The 18,484-nt window shown below is 31.6% G+C and overlaps 1 protein-coding gene across 5 annotated transcripts in view; it reads left to right on the top strand.

Moving 5' to 3' along the window:
• CrebB (Cyclic-AMP response element binding protein B) overlaps positions 1-16,598 on the top strand; it is a 107,041-nt gene extending 90,443 nt beyond the window's left edge. For all 5 annotated transcript variants that reach the window (XM_072523445.1, XM_072523444.1, XM_072523442.1 and 2 more), the window contains one exon: positions 1,637-16,598. In XM_072523445.1, the coding sequence (XP_072379546.1) occupies positions 1,637-1,866 (230 nt within the window). In that variant the 3' untranslated portion in view covers positions 1,867-16,598. The remainder of the gene's footprint in view (positions 1-1,636) is intronic.
• The last annotated feature ends 1,886 nt before the right edge of the window (positions 16,599-18,484 follow it).

Genomic DNA, 18,484 nt, shown 5'->3' with positions numbered 1-18,484 from the left:
TATGCTGGAAAATGATATATATTATGAAGATAATTATTCTAAAAAACAATTAATTGAAACTTTAAAATCATTTTTCATCAGAAAACAATATTATTGCGACAGTTTGGCGGAAGAAATGGGTCATACAGTATTAAGACTTCCTCCTTACTATTGCATGTTCAATCCTATTGAACACATATGGCATGAGCTAAAAGTATCGGTAAGGAGAAGTAATGTTTCGCTTACCCTAACTTCATCTGTGGTTCGTCTAATTGAATTAGAAATGGAGAAAATAACCAATGACAGCTGGAAAAATACAGATAGGTTACTCAAAGAAACAATTATTATAGATCTAGATAACGACAGTAATAGTGAAACTGACTTGTCCATGGAATTTTTTTAAATATAAGTACTTTTTGAATTGTATTTATAAATGGTAAACTTTCTATGTATACGTAATTTATGTAAATATTTTTAAATTTAGCTGATAACGGTATAAAACCAGCTTTTAGACACACCTCAATTTTGAAAATAATTTTCTAAAATATTTTTGACTCTGTTCTTTTTGTACTCTATTTAGAAATGTTTATTTAATTAAACTTCTCATTGTTTTGTGTATAACCTTTGCCGACGCTAAAAAATGACGGTGAAAGATTCTTCTATATGCGTCTATATTCTTTGTTACAACTTAAACTACGAGAAAACTATCTTTAGTCTTTTACTGTATAAAATCACTGGCAACGAAAAAAGAATAAAACCATAATTTAAATATTTTTCAACTTCGTAAATAAATTCAATGATTTATTGATTTATTTTGAAATAACCCTAGTAAAAACAACAACGAAAAAACTTAAAATACAGTAAAAAAATAATTAAAGTTTTAATCAAACAATAACATAACCTTAAAATATGAACATTCATAGTAAATATCTTAATACTTTGACATTCTTACCTCAAAAATTGACGAACAACAAATAATACCAATCGCACAGAATGAATGTTCATAACCAAAAGTTTTTTCCTTCCATTCCTATTCTTTAAACAATTAAAAAGACAAATGAGAAATGTTTGGAAAGGTTTTTAAAACCCCCGCCCATTGTGACGTCAGACTTAGGCAGTCCATTGGAAGTGTACAAAATAGACGTGAGCGCCCGCTCGAGGATTTATTGTGTTGTTGTTCCTCATTCTTCTCTGGATTGATACGGATTATATTACGATGTATTTTTTTTAGAATATTTATTATATCTTGGTGATGAGCTTTATCCAAAATCTTAGATAAAATCTTAAAGCAAATAATATATGCAAATTTGTTATAGTCTTTTTATTGCGCCGTCTCCTTTCGAAGATTGGCTATCCAAAGCGACAGATGTAGCTTTTAAAACTGCTACACGAAAGATTTCTGCGAATGAGTGGTCAACCATTTCCTCAGGTCTTTCAGCCATGAGTCCTGGAGTCTTAATGCTAATTTTTGTACTGTATTCCGCTGTTTCCACTTCCAATATGATTCGGAGTAATTTTCCGTTCTGTTATACTACTATAAATAACCATGCATTTGTGATATTACCATGTTATAAAATCATAAACCAAATGTATGCAAATTTGTTACATACCATCACCACATCCAAACAGTGTTATCTAATCTTAATATATTTTACAGTGGTAGCGCAAAGCGGAAATCTCTCAGGAAGTGGTGGAGAGGACCAAGCACGCAAGCGAGAAATGCGATTACTGAAGAATCGAGAAGCGGCTCGCGAATGTCGAAGAAAAAAGAAAGAATATATAAAGTGTCTTGAAAATAGGGTAGCGGTGCTCGAAAATCAAAATAAGGCCCTAATAGACGAATTAAAATCATTAAAAGAATTATATTGTCAACAGAAAAGCGAATGAGGATCACCGACGTGTACATTACAGGTGAAGGACTGAGTTTAAATATGTTGTGTGGGATTTGAAACAAGACGGTGGCAGATTTGTGCAATGTCAACTAGAGTATTGTTTTAGGTATACAGAGGTGCATTTTATTGAATTGTTTCGAAGTTTTGAGAAAAAAATGTTGGAAATGTAATTCTACTAAGCAGGATAAGCAAAACAACTATTTCTAATTGTTGAAACGTCTTCATTGCGATTACAGTATATTGTATGATAAATTTTGGAAACTATATATTATCCACTTTTTTAAACTAAGTTTCACTTTAACATACCTTTAATATAATGTTTATAACTGTTGTTTAATGGCGAAAAATTGTATAAAATTAATTTTAATAACATGTAATAATTAAACACAAAACGTGTGATACTAGTATATAGCATCTTATCTAAGACATCTTAGAATCAAACTGGTTATTTGAACACAACAGTTGAATTTTTGGTAATGGACTTATCAAGTGTAATTTCTTTTAATGTCACCTTCAGGCCTGTTGCAAAACGCTTTGAAATCGCATGGCGAAGTTTTTGTTTTATCACTAGTGTATCAAAAAAATTGCATAAAGGATAACTAGTTTCATTAAAGCAAACGTTAATAAATATATTTTTAAATTTGATAAATATTTCTATTTGTATAGTTGTATATAATTTTCACAGAAACTTTGTCATTTGTATAAGGTACATATTAACTTTGTTATTTATAGGACATGATATTCAGCAAAATATTTATTTTTATGACTTATATTAATGTCATTAATATTTGTTTTGTCAACTATTCTAACATAAATTATATTAGGAATATATTTGCTTATTCTGCTTACCTTTATTTGGTTACTCAGGTTTTTTTACTCTTTAGGTGCCACTTGTTTAGAACCTTGCGATGGTTCAGTATTAGAAATTTTTGTTATAGCAATGCTAAGCATGAATAGTAGAAACTTGCAGGACTCTGGTATTGCTTATTTCAAATAAAATAACAAATCTTAGTCGCAACCATATACTAGACGACAGCAAGAATAACAGAACACTGAACAAAACTGAGCAATTTAGAACACACTAAACAATTTTGTTTTCCTTACAGCTCTTATTTACGACGAGATTACATGGCGAGGAGAATCGGTTGCTATTATGACCTGGACACGGTCCCGTTAACAAGATCCCATAGTTATCTAAAGTATTGCCAGCAGGGCATAGACCTGGCTAAAATCTGAGCTCTTAGGTCTCTTGTGGACGTCCGGTTTTTTATCCGGACAAAGGACATTGTTTTTTCCGGACTTCTAGTGTTATTTGTTGTTTATTGATACTCTGAGGTTCTTTTCCATTCAAATTAGTTTCCTCACGTATTTTTTCCGCAAATCCCATTTTTAGCTTTAGTCATTTTTTTTTCAACAATTTTATCTATTACACAATAAATTGTTCGTGATAATTTCCTTGCTACCTTTTGTCTTTTTACATATATTCTTTCGTGAGTAATTATGTCCATTTTATTTTATAATTAACCCCAAGTTATCATCAGTCTCTGAAAGATTACTCCACATTATAGGTAGATTGTAGATAAAGGAATTCTTTGGCCTTCTAGACCTTTTCACACTGAGACCTAAAAGATCTTTTGTGAATACTCCACATCTATGTTTGTGGCTTTAGTATACGCTTAAGCGCCTGCTGTCGAGTCTCTTTGTTGAGACGGTGTTTTATGTGCTCAAATCTTATGCTCTCCCGCTGGACCTTTTTTGATTTTTTGGTACTTGCTGTGCCTCATTGCGGTTTCGCTGACTACTCTTAAATAGTTCCTCTTAATCTTTGGAAGTAGAGCCTACAACGGGATTGATTTCCATAGTTTCCAGATGATAGAGGCTTTTTGTTTGTTCGTGGTCCATTTTTGTTGCAGGAAAAGGAAATCGATTGTCACTTCTGGTTGAACCCGTGAGGGGTTCTAATCAAACACGAATTTGAGCCACCTCGGTCGCGCCCAACTCGCAGAATTAAAAATCGTGATCGAGTATGAAGAGCTTTTCAACTACGACAAGGTTTCACGGTTCTTGAGGGTGAGACATTATAAGTAAATCTGTTTTCTGTTTAATTAGCCGATTACGTACTTGCCTTTTAATTTGAAATGAACAGCATACATAGTATACTACTTTGTTTTAAACTGTTTCTTGTAAAGGTTGTTTGATCAAGTGGCATCGAAAGAATTGAAAGATTAAAATCGTACTCGAGAAAGTTCCAAGTCCAAACTTGCTCAAATATAAGAAAATATTATTTTTGGCTACTAACCAAAGATATTGGTCGTTTAAGATAGATTTATTGAATCCGCTTTTTCCAACAATCACGAACTGTCGCATTTTTGGTGATCTGATAAATATCTAAAGTATTTTTGTACAATTTAGGATATATGTAATATAAAGTTATTTATATTTAAAAAGATTTGTGGGATTGGGCATGGATTTTTAAAATTAATTTATGAGGGTCTCGAGTGAATAAAAAATCCATGCCAAGTACTTTTTATTATTATGACGAGAAATATGTAGGATTATCAAATTTTGGACTTTATATTACTAAAAAAATAATTGTATGTTGAATTACGAACATCGATGCTATGATTAAAACTCTTTTAGGTAAAATATAACAAAAATTTAAAAAACTCTTTATTGTTAATATTTCTACTTCAAATTGGGAAAGTCGTCAAATTATAATTTTAAAATAAACATTTTTTTGTATATTTTACATGTTTTTTAAATTACACTTTGACAAGGGCTTGCCTTCGTATTCGAAACATTAATTATAAAGGATTTATCACATTACTTCGTTGTTGTTCGATTTGACATTGTTAAAGCCCAAAATTGGTTATTCTAATAAACTTACTTAAAAATTTGATACATTGTGAAATGCAAAAAATATTTTTTGTGCAACTTAATAAAAATAGCATCGAGGAGGAGGAAAGAAGGCTTGTGAAAATGAAATGTTGTAAATTTCTTTAAAGAAATCGTTGTAAATATTTTGTAAGGTGTATAAAAGAACATAACTATTTAAGATAGTCTTCGTACCTTCAAAAAAACATTATTTTAATGCGTTATATAGGTGTCAAACTGTCAATAGATATCCCTTGTAGCAATTGTTAAGACTCGTAAAAATCAAAGTCAATTATTGTTTTTTCGTAGTAAATCCGTTGCAATAATGACTAAAAGAATGCCATTATAAATTGATATCTCTGTATTCTACTCGTATTCTTGAATATACAACAGATATTAACTAAATCAGCCATAAACGTATTAGACGGATTCATCATTCGTTTAATTTTTTGAGTTTAAAGTTTAATTTGAGTAGGAATTTTGATTCACAGTGTTTTAGGTTTGTTTATGTTAAACAGGACTTGTTTTATTCATAGAAATACTTATTACAACTCTGTAAATAGTAGTATGTATCACGGTTCGTAGACTTACTACGGTTGCCTCTTCCGACTAACCAATGAACATTAAGCCCGAAATTACGTCACGAGAGTACAGTAATTTGAATCGTAACATTGTTAATCGTCGTTTTTATGTCTTTGATGTGTGGAAAATAGTAAAGATAGTTATGAAATAAAGATGTCTAGTGAATTATAATACCTAATTATGGAACACTGTTGATATGTAGGTAGTTTGGTACTTAAAATTAGTCAGAACCGGTTGTTCACGTTTATCCAGTGTTAATGCAGGATTTACGTAAATCTAGGATTTCAATCTCCATTTTAGACAGAAAATTTTTCGCGTATACTGAATTTCCATCAATACTGGATTAACTATTGAATGAATTACCGAATTACATAACTATTTTTTCCATTTTTTTAATATCTTTCTTACACACTACAATTTGTGCCTGGCATTCTAAAATTTCATCAACATTATTATTACGTTAATACACAATGAAATTTTAAAGTTTTAACCTACCTTATTAAAAGATACGAAGACAATAGGTACGATGTACAACTACAATAAATAACGTTTCTTCGATAATTCAAAATAAGTTTTTATAGAAAACAACACCAAAATTTCAAATACAAAAATTTAAAGTAAACTGAGATATTTAAGAAACGATAAATAATAAAGCAAATAATAAACTGAAAGATAATTACCACGAACAAACTGTGATAATAAATGAGTTTTGTATTCTTGTGTACTCTGGTGACGTAACTCAAGCATCTCCACCCCAGTCGGAAGAGGCAACCGTAGTAAGTTTACGAACCGTGAGTATGTATCAGTTTTTAAACTGTCATTCGCGTTGCCTAAATCAGACTCATCGACGTATGATACGTATGATAGAAACGTAAGTTTCTACTAGTTTAAAAGTTAAGTTTTGTAAATATATTGACCTAATGTGTGAAATAACTGTTAAACATTGTATTGAAAAGATACATGTTAAAACAATTATGAGGTTGAGATAATATATTTTAAAAAATGGTCAAAGGAGTTTTTCTTTATTGAAATGTTAACATGAAAATTATAGTAAAAGTTATATACAATGATTACTGTAACGATTTACAATATATTTATCATGAGTTTGATTTTACCGAAGTTGAAATGTTGGACGTAACGAATAAAATGTGTATTTGGGATTTTGCATGTGAACTCAGCAACTATTTCATAACGTCGAGATCATCTGGCAATATCTCAAAACTACAGATTTCTTATCCAATGATTTTCAAGTGCGAAAAATGCATCTGAGATTTCTCAGAAGAATGAAAGGTATTGAAAGACTTGATAGACAAGAAATTAAGATGTAAAACATAAACTAAACATATACTCTATCAGGAAGAAATTAAAGAATACAGAGCAAAATTGAAACAGCGTATAAATTTGAACAGAATTGATGAAAATTAACTAATGAAACGCATACTACATTACAAATCGAAAGAACGAAGAAGTTTAGGACGTCTCTTGAAAAGATGGAGCGAAAATTGATGTCAGATCAGACGACAAATACCTAATCTCTGTAATGAAAAAGAAAATATGTTTTTTAAGTGGGTGTTACCGCTGTCAAGAATATCATCTTACTGAATCTCCCTCTTTGATTTACGGCGCAAATGAACTTCACGGTTTCAGCTATTTGTGTCTCAGTATACTGATTTATATGCATGGAATCTTTACATTTTATATTTATTATGACAATTGTCTAATAACATGATACATGTTACTGTCGTTCGTTATGTTTAGGAAGTTTTTAGGGTGCATCAAAATCATCTATGTACAAATATATCCCTTCACTTTACGTTGGTGTTAAAAAAGTCTTAAGCCAGCTATAAATTTTGAGTAAGGTAATATGACCACCTTAAGATCTTTTGTCTGTAGTTGGCGCCAAATTTAAGTTTTTTAAAGAGAAAGTGTTATTACAGTTATATGGGTTATCTAGGTATATATCTATTTTATAATTTTTAAAAGATACTGCCGTTGGCCATATTTCTAACATGGTTCGGCAATATGGCCACTCTAAAGTAAGTAAATTTTTATACCTAAATATGAAACTTAGCACCTTAAATTATAAAATAGTTTTATAATTTTTGAGTTTTATTAAATATTAAGCAAATATAGTGCAAAATCTTAAAAATATCTTATTTTTCACAATCAGGACATAAGAATATATCAATCTTGTGTTTGGCTGTGAGACCCATTGCATAAGTTTCACAATCAAGATTCTTGTTTTTTTTTGTTCCCTTTTTCTTAGCAGGCAAGGATTTAATTTTTTGTTTCATTGTATTTTTACCATCTGCAATATCCGTATTGGCTTCAACACTTTCTGAATCACTGGGTCTAGTACATCTACCAAATAAATCTTTAGTAACAACTTGAGCTCGACTATTGATAGCTAGTGTTCTAGGCTTTCTCTTATTGTTCTTTAATGCTGTATTTTCAGGTGTTTGAGGCATATTTGTAAATGAAATGTTGTGGATGTTAGAAGAATCACTGATCGTCTTCTGAATAAATAAATAAATAATTTTATCGCTGCTACTATCAGTTTCCAGAAAGGGTTTTTTCGGGCGATTTTTCGGTTGAATATCCGAAGTGCAATAACGACAAGCGTTGCTATTACAGTGTCCAGACAGGCTTCTTTTGTGCGATTTTTCGGTTGTAAGCCTAAAGCAGAATGATAAAGGTAATCTTTTCGTTGCATGCCTGAAGATGACAGTATATAATCATCTGTTTTATTACCAACGTTAGTTACTCGCAATACTATCTCTTGGATAGCTTCTGAGTTGAAAAGATAAATTTCTGTTTACAAGAACTATGATTTTATATTGGATGGTGTCATTGTTTTGTCTCAAATGGTAGAACAAATGTCCCCAAATCTGTGTTTAGTAACATCTACGGATAGAATAACATTTTATTTTATAACTTCATTATCCCAGTAATATTCAAGAGCTGTAAATACAGCTTTTAGAAAATAGAATATAGAGTGATTTCGTATCTTTTGGCAGTTTCTACAATAGTGTAATCCAAGTGGCATCTTGTACCATCAAATATGATAATGCATGGAACAGCAGTCTTAAGTTTTGAAAAGTGTTGAAGCCAAACTGTAAATGTTTCAATATCCATGCTGCATTTTGCAGTCATTTGAGCAACAGCACCTGGAAGTAGTGAGTCAACCCATTCTGGCTTCCTACGTTTACCCTTAAAAAGCACCATTGGAGGGATTGCTGTACTAAGAGCATTAACAGAAACAATGGTGACACTTTCTCGCTTTCTCCGTGTTCGTTTGCAACAACATGTACTCTTCTTGTCTCTATTTGACCCAAAACTTTCTGCTGATGGCGAAATGTTAGCCTGCAACTTTTCTCGTCTACATAATATATCCGTTTGAGTTGATCCTTTTTAATAAATTTATTAAGCTCTTGTGCCCTAGCCGGATTAAAGTTTTGCGCTTTCCTAGGCTTTGATTTGAGGATTGCTCTTCATAAAACTACGTAGCCAATAGGTTCTGTAAATCGATTTACACACTTACAAAGTACGCTTTGTAATAATTGTATGTGATAATACGTTAACTTAATTCTGCTTCTTGGGCATTTGTAAGTATAGCTTATCGCCGTAGAAAAGACTTGCTTTCCTTCTTAATATCGTCGAAGTGTCCGCCTTGGGATGTGATATGTACGGCTAGCTGTGTTAACTACGGTTTTGTTTCCCCCGCTCTTAAAACTGCTGACAAATTCTCTGTGGTCGAGTTGCCTCCTAGGTCCCTGCAATGATACTGGGGCATTTTTTATTGATGTAACAAAAGAAATCATATTAACACAGCGAGCAAAATATATATTGTAGATTAATATGGCCACATGAAGATAAATATGGCCAAGATTATATAACCCTTCATTCACCTGACCGTATTACTCATCTCTGTACTTTGATATTTATATACGGAAAAATGTATTAAATCGGGTATTATAAATATTTGTTAAATAAATTCTAGGACTTTTTCTTCAAACACTGAAGTGCTCGCAGAGAATCGAATTCTATTGGTCTTTGTTTAGTTATATCATCAATCAGAATTGTTCGTTTATACTGATATATCGGTTACTTAAAATGCATAAGTTCTTCACTTAGCAAACTCCAGCAATGTCAAACACAAATATAAATTACATTTATGTCAAATTAGTTTTGGAAAGTTTGTATAAATTACCTTCATCAAGCAGATTTTATCCGGTACATTTAGTAAAGATATTTCTTCTTGTACAAGAATTCTGTAGTATAATTTATTCCTTTTTGATTTAAAAAAAAAGTAGATTTTTTGAATCTACTAAAATCAACGCCACTTTATAACGACTTCCTTTAAATTTCGGGTGTCGGGCACCCATCACCTTTTATAAATAATTTGCAACAAAGGATTGTTGATTAATTTTTATACAATCATGGGTAATAGTTGGATTGTAAATATTTTAATGGTGTAAAACATTTTACCTGTCTTCGCAAAACAATTTGTTTACTTCCAAGAATCGTCATCGTAATGCATGGTTGTATTGACGGTTGGCGATGGAGTAATCTATGCAACGGATAAATAATCAATCCAAAATGTTTTAAATGAATGTACATTTTACGAGTTTCTACGCATGTTTGCAGTTTGACATTTATTTTACGAGACGCTCTTACCATTTTTTAGATTTTTTTGAAGTGTACTTGAAGTCCAGACCTGCAGAGTGCCTTCTAGATTTATTAAAATATGTGTGTTTCGTAACATTTTAATTAAATTAAGCAGTGCCATTTAAATTTTGAAGAAACTAAAATTGTATGAATGCTACGATCTACACTGAAAGGTTTTATCTTTTGTTTTGCGTTGTAACAAAAATAATTATTGAAATTTTTTTATTTTAAAAATATATCGTGGTAGAAGAAACTGGGGTTGGAGCTGCCATAGCTGCTGGTAATCAACAAGAAAAAGGGATTTGAGCACTTTTAGTTATAGCAGCTAAAATTACTAATCAAGTAATTAATTGCATAATTAAATCATTTTTTAAGTATATAACGTTAATGATTTAATTTATTAAGCAAAATGAAAGAAAGGAGATCACAGTAGTTCTAATAATGATATAAGAAAAATATGATAGATCAGCTTATCCAGTTTTGTAAATATGAGCCCTAACAACTATATAGTGGGACAACCTAAAATAGATGCATAATTCAAATAGTTGACAGTTTATTTTTTTTAATAAGGTTTTTGGCATTTAATGTGGCAGAGGATTAAGAAACCTTCGCAATGGTGGTCACCAACATATGAAAATTCTGATATGGTACGTACAGAAGAATAGGTTCAATCAGCAACACAAAACAAAATATACTTACTCTAACATAACTAATTACTGATAAAAACTATTTATTTTGTTGGCAATTACATATATTGGGACATATAACGAATATTTCAAAAGGAACAAGTTCAGAACGTTTTCGGACTAATCAGTCCATCTTCAGTAAAACTAAAAGCAAGTAATCCCCCTAAATAAATAAAAACGTAAGGTAAAATTTGGACTATTATATGCCAACATGTGTTTAATTACTTACTCGTATTACTTGCAAAATAATAGTGTTTGCACTATAAATAATTGTTGACTAAAGGTCGTGACATATTATCATGCAAGTTGCGTTTCCAGCACATAGTGTTTAGTTTCCGAAAAATATAATTTAAATGGTTTTTAATATGAACAACTCACACTGTCCGGAACGTATGGTATCAAACACCTAACGTTTCCGTTCAGTATATTCGAAAACAATATTTTACTGATGCCGACGACTACGTAACGAGTCGTAACCGATTGGTACGGATAATGTGAATTAGATGTCCGTCGTTTTCCCCTCGTTGTTTATTTAGGTATTTGTTTGATTTTGATACATGAGTATTTAAAAAAATAATTTTCGAGGCTATTTTGTCATTTATGCATGTGTTTTTATTGCTTTGTGACAATTAATCATGGAAGTGATAAACACTTAGGACTTTTGTACGGAAGTGATACCTTTTCTTTTTAAAAATACTTTTTGGTTTGATATATATGGCTTTGTTTAATGTAGTATTTTGTTTTTTAACTGAAGGTGTAATTAAATTTAAAACATATTTAAACTGAATCCTATTCATTCTAAAATATCCATAATATTTTTCATCGTCATCAATTAATTCTTTGTATAAAGTCCAGTATTCACCTTCCTTCTTCCTTTCTCTTAGCATTGGATGTACTTCAAACCTTCTTTTTACTACAGTTTTTCTTTCTTCATCGTTAAGTAGAAGAGCAATTGCACATAATTTTTGTCGAGAAAAGCGAGATCATATCTTCAACGAAACCAAACTGAAACGTTCTATGTATGAAAATGTGAACGCACAGTCCGATTGCTGGAGTGGAAACGCTACGTGCCGAAAACTATACGTGCACGATAATATGCCGCGACCTTAAGGATTATCCCTTTTTAATTTATTTTTAAAACGTAGTAGCATTGCTCCTAAACTTTGTAACCGCCCGAATTCGGTTGGACATTTACTCGACTAAAATGATCTGCACTGTTCAGGGGTAAATGCATTCCAAACTGGCTTTAAGTGCATGTAATCTTCGTTGTAGATTGTTCCTTAGTGTCTGTTTCATTTTATGTAATACTATTTCAATGATATTTAGATCAGGATTGTTAGAAGGCCAAGAAAGGACGTTTATATTGTGGTTTCCAAATCATTTTTTTTTACAAAACATTTAATTTTTCAATGCCTGGTAGTACGCCTGTTTTTGAACTATTTGTTGATATTTCGCAGCATTTACGGTACCCTCGATTAATTCTAACGCTGAAACTGCCATAAACCACAAATCATCACTCTTTCTGGAAATTTTAGGGTCCGTTTCAAACAGTTCTTGTGAAAAAACTTATGCTTAGTGCGAATAACTGGTTAGCGGTAATCACCAACACACATCGAATTTTGATTCGTCACTAAAAACTACTCGGACCAATTGTCTACCGACCAAGAAATTGTAGATATTGCCCACATGAGCCTGGTTTACTTTTATTTTTCTTTAAACTGTGGCGTTTCCTTTACCTATAAGAAAATAATATCATTTTTTTAAACTACGAGTAAACTTTTAAATTGTTACCTGTAATTTAACTTTATAAAACTTTAAGTAATCCAGATTTTTGTATTCACTTGCTTCAGCATTGACAAATTGAATCCAGTGTCATGATTCCATTCAGCTTTAACTTGCCTTACCAGTATTTCTATGACCTTTTTGCAAATTTTTACTAATATTCTCCTATTCCTATCAGAAAGGAGTTTTGGACAACCCGGGCTTTTACCATTTTATTTAAGATACTTCCCGTTTTCCCATAATTTTTAATTATATTCTATACTGTAGTCTTAAGAATATTAAGATACCATGTCCATTTTATTGAAATAATACAGCGATTCTCTCAATTTGTCAAGAAATTAAATATAGAATGTAGCAACGTTTGTCGGGCCGTCTGGATGTATTTTTTTCGCTGCGTAGTTGTCTTATTTTGTTGTTGTTGTTTTCAACAGTTACTTCATACTGTCCCACTGTTTAGTTGTCACTAATTTTTACACATATTGATGATTCTTGTATCATCAATATATAAAAAAGTATAAAAAAGTATTAGTACGTTTTGTGACTATTTATCATTTAAAATATTACTTATTTAGCATTATTATCATAATTATTAAAACAGAATAATAAATTAACAGTAAATACTCTACTCTATATAGTTATTAGGGTTCCTACGACCAAAGCTTTTCAAAGAATTGCCTCGCATGTATATTAAAGTACTATGAGAGCTCTCATTTAACGGACCAATTTATGTATGTCCTCTAATACTAGCGGTTCCTGAGGTAATAAAAAAAACTTAGGTCACTAACCTAAAAAAATTGTGTCATGCATATTTATTTGCATTCATTTACTTTCCTAATTCCATAATAGGGGAAATCTTTTAGAAACGACCTTACTAATTTTTTTTAATGGACGCAGTTAAAATGAAAGTTTTATAGTTACACGATATCTCCTGCTTAAATAATGAAATTGAATGTTAAGTTACATAAAATTGTATTAATATAAAGGTGATTATTTTAATTTATACTTTATAAATGTATTCCCAGAGATTTAAAAACTTAAGATTGCTTCGACAGAAAACGCTGGAAATTAGGATGCGAGAAACGGCGCCAGCTGTAGAAGACGCATATATATGTATATATATATATATATATATATATATATATATATATATATATATATATATATACATATATATGCCTATTGTCTATATAGTCTATTGAGAGTTTTCATGTGACACATATCTTGTACTTCAGTGACGATTATATTTATTTTACCTGTAAATATGATATAACATAATGTGGCAAAGAAATAAGCAGTTCTGTCATATACCTTTACTTTTTAAAAACACGGAAAGATTCAAATATAAAAAAAAATATTTATGAATTGAAAAATAAACGAATGTTTTGATACTTTTTATCACATAGATTTGTTTCGTTATAAAAAATATAGTTGCTTCACCTGAATATATCATCTGTTACCGCCGATTTTTTTATTTTTATATTACATTTTGGTAAAAATACATAAAGTCTTCCATCTTTATTCATTGAAGAATTATGCATAGTTTAAAATACAACAATAATATGCAATAAAAAAAGATAAAATCTTTCTAGAAAAGCAGAAAACATTGGTCTATTAAAAGAATATTGTAAATAGCTGCATGTATGTAAATGTATTTTTACATATCAAAAAGAGTAAATATTACTACTTTTGCACAGCCAAAGTATCTTTTAAAATTACAAAGTCGGGTATAGGCGATGATAGGTTATCATGTTTTCTTTTTGTGTAAAAAATATTTTTACATGGTTATTGTTGCTCTGATGCCTTGTTAAACAGTTTAAGTGGATAGAACTAAGTTGAATTATGATTGTTAGTTATTAGTGTTGCTATTAAATTGTATTTGTTTAAAAATATAGAAAAAAATTCGATCGTACAATACTATTGAACCTAATCAATATTTTACAGATGGTGACAGGTTTAAAAATTAAATGAAAGTAACCAATAAATAATCAAGTAAATAGTAACTAGCTATAGCCAGCACCAACTTTTTCGCCTTGGAATTAGCTTCATATTCAGAAGTTATTATGAAATAATAATATTTAATAAACATTTTTATTATTGACCGATTACTCTAGGTAGAGTAAAGGTCACTCAATTCCGAAAGCTTTTTTAATCCATTTAACGTGGTGGATTAGTCACCTATATCCTTTAGGCTATTTTTTCAAAGATTTTTATGTTTTTTTGCTGTATCTACTATCTGTTTCCATTCTCTCCGGTCCTGAATCGTAGTTTTGGTCTTCTTCTTGGTCTGGTTATTACTGGTTTCCGGTTCGTTATCCTACTAATTAGTGCCTCCTCTTCTTTGTATATGTCCAAACAATCTGTCTTTGTGCTTTAATACATTTTACTATATTTTCCCGATTATATTTATTATTTCATGGTTCACCAGTCTTCTATATTCTCCTTGTTCTGACTTTATTAGGTGAGGTCTACATTTTGAGCAACTGGGTGTAGGCGTTTTATAAGTTTGATTATCTTAGCTATAGGTTTAATATAATATATATATATAAATAATTTATACATGCTATGTACATAGTATTACCTAGCTCCAGCACCTACTTATTATAGTATTACATACTATGTCGAGGAAGTCTGTGAAGTATGTCTTCTAACCTCATAGATAGGGGAAAACCCATAGACATATAATACAAATAGACTGAGCGCTGGTATACAGCTGCGTCCCCCAGTGCGATAGAGAAAACTGACGCAAAGTGGTTCCTGAATCTCTTTCTAATTTCCCGGATTTATCGACCACGTGACTTAATTTATCAATGAGGTTGGATGTGACATTTTGGACGATAAAATTAATGGACCCTTTATTTTTAAGAACTATACTTAAATTTCTTTAGTAAAAAATTACTATGACGTGTAGAAGATATTTTTTTGGGTCGAACATGATAGATTCATCACATTTTTCGGTGATTTTTAGATTCAACTGTACGCGATTTCTGTTTGTGGGAAGGAATAAAAAAATTGATAATTCAATCACGTCCTTCAACTTAAGCATATGGTTTAAGGTATTAAGAGAACTATATCTAGCTTACCAATTGAAATTTCCAGCCGTACCACCGTCGTCATTAGAGCATAGTTACTTCTGCAGTGAACATTTCTTTCCCCTGAATTCCCCGTAATGTTCGAAGATTTTAGCAGTTTTTATTAATGAAATAGTAGTAAAGTTATGCCTGAAAAACTTATTGTTCACAGATGAAATAACTGAACTTGTATGTTCATAACGCATTTTTTGTTGTAGATTGCGATGCGATATGTATTAATATGGAGGATAACTTGTTAATTCAATTATAAAACATTTTCTTGTTCAGATTCTTCTGAATGTTGATCTTTGATTTGACGAACATATTTTCTAAAAACGGGAATAGTACAAATTTACTTAAAACGGCCATTTTTAGTCTAAATTACTTTTGCTTTTAAATATTTCTTTAAAAAATATATATGCAAAACACATGTTACGTCAACATTTCGTACATATAAAGGAAATCATGGTTTCCTTATATGTGGTAGCAAGTTAGTCACTATATTGTGTTGGACATATTTGTGCAGTTATGCATATGGACTGCCTGATTAGATAAATGCTTTCTTAATGTCTATGAAGCTTTTGTATATATTTTTTTAATTAATAAATATTTTTATTGTCATATTATAAATAATATTTTATTGTAATATTGTAAAATATCACAATACAATAACACCTTCACTGCTAAATGTATCTATTACTTACATATCGATAAGAAATGTTTTTTTTTAATTTTTCATGATTCTCCTAAAACATATTCTGGAAGAATCAGAAGTAGATACTTGCTCCAATTAATTACTTTCATCGTTATCTTAATTTTTTTAACCTGCCAGTTGTTTCGAATTTTTATACTAAGAATTAGTAAGAAATGTACATGGTCTAAAAGTATGTTTTATAGTTTTAGTTCTATTTGCTTAAACTGATTTTTGGGGAAAACGTTTTCCCGATTATATTGCTATTTTTGGTAGTTAGTAGATAGGGAATTTGTAAATAAGATTATTACCTAGTAGATGTTTAAGTATTAGTTGAAAATGATTTATTATTAATAATAAATTGGATATTTTATTTTGTAAGGGTTTTATTTACCTAGATGTTTAACACATAGAGTACCAAAATGAGAAGTAAATTTTTAGACCCCCTACAGGTCCTTACATTTTTTTATATAGGTACTAGGTTTGAAAATTGAGTTAATTTTCATGTGTCCCTTCAATATACCCTCTCCCTCCTCATTCCTACACTGCTTCATGCGAAGCTTTGATTGTACGAAGCAGTGCTACAAGTCATCAACAGACAGACTGCGCCGAGTTTTGTTTTGCGTCCCTTAATGACTTGTGGCTGGGTCCTTTCAAGCAGTTTATTTTTCAGGACAGGTAGATGTCGCAGGGTCATAAATCGGACGGATTGACCATGACTGTGAACAGGTTTTTGGCCAAATAATCCTTGACAGAGTTCACGTTGTCGTTATTGGGGATCCAGGAGTTATCTGTCCAGTTTGGAACCCTTTTGACGAATTTTTTTACGCAGTTTTCTTTAAATCTTTAAATAATATTGATTAACTGTCTTACCTTTTGATACCCATTCCATAAACCCCGTATATCGAAGAAAGCAATCAACGTCGTCTTTAATTTAGACTTCATTAGCTCTCTTTTTGGACCATCGGGAAATTTGGAGTCTTCCTTTGCATTGATGACCGCTTGGTTTCAGGGTAATATTGAAATAAAATACATGTTGCATCCCAAGTTATGACTTTTATTAAGAAGTCTGAGTCATTTTCGATAGATTCCAGGGTGTCACAACAAATGTCTGGCATCCACCATCTCCTTCTTAAAACGTATTATTCAAAAACTCTGGCGCGAGATAAAAAGTCATGCCCGTAAACCCTCTACCTGCAAAGTTTCATAGTTTTCCGACACGAACTTCCGAATTTTAACAAAAAGTTTAAATTCACTGCTCAATGTTTTTTATCAAACATTTTTTGGGCGTGAGCAACTTTTTACCTACAAGACTGTTGCAGCTGCTTGAAATTGTCACTTAAGATCAGATAAGACCGGGGGGGGGGGTTAAACGCCCTCCCTCCCAGGGCACTGTTACTCACAAATTTTAAGGACTCAAAATGGAGGTAGCATAAAAAAAATTTCGCTGCCGAACCAAAACCGCCCCACAGGAAAATTCTAGGTGCGCTATGAAAATTCTATTAACCGCATATCTGCTTTTAACAAAACTGAAGTAAACCTATTTTCTCTAATTTAAAATCCAAATTGGATAAATATAAGTTTTCGGCATCCAAAATATATAATGCAGACGAGACAGGCATAACAACCGTCCAAAACCCCGGAAAAATACTTGCTTAAAAGGGACAAAAGAGAGTCGGCTTTATTACAAGCGCAGAAAGAGGTCAGACAACAACCATTATGTGCTGCATAAGTGTCTCAGGAACATATATTCCACCTTTGTTTATTTATGCCCGCAAAAGGATGAAACCAGAGTTAAAGAAAAATGGGCCACCTAGTGCAGTGTACTGCTTTTTTTTATGATGTAGGTGTTCACTGTAACTGTTCGGAGTTTTTTTGGGAGTAGGAAATCTTCAAAAGACCGTCAAAGTAGACCGCAGCGCCCCAAGGAGCTAGTGTGCTGCCCTCTACGCGCTACCCACTAAAACCCCCTCGTTCGGGGGGGTTTTAGTGCTACTTCGGTTGTCCCGCTGCTGTCCCTATCTCTACTCCGTGTCGGGGAAACCGGCTGTGAGGAATAGTCATGGCTGTCACTCTCATCTCCCATCTTGTCTCGCTCTCTCGCGCGTTTCCTTTTCTTTTATTATCTCTGTTATTAGGTCTACTATCACGTTGAAGTTATCTTTGCTTTGCATGGCTATATTCATTATAGTCTCTGGTGTTGTCTCTCCTAGTTTTGCTCTCATATCTTGTTGTTTATCTTGGAAAACGTTGCAATGGAAT

This window comes from Diabrotica undecimpunctata, chromosome 2 (assembly GCF_040954645.1).
Source record: "Diabrotica undecimpunctata isolate CICGRU chromosome 2, icDiaUnde3, whole genome shotgun sequence".
NCBI classification, from domain to species: domain Eukaryota; kingdom Metazoa; phylum Arthropoda; class Insecta; order Coleoptera; family Chrysomelidae; genus Diabrotica; species Diabrotica undecimpunctata.
Note: the sequence above shows the minus strand (reverse complement) of the source record. Positions and strands in the feature narration are given on the sequence as shown.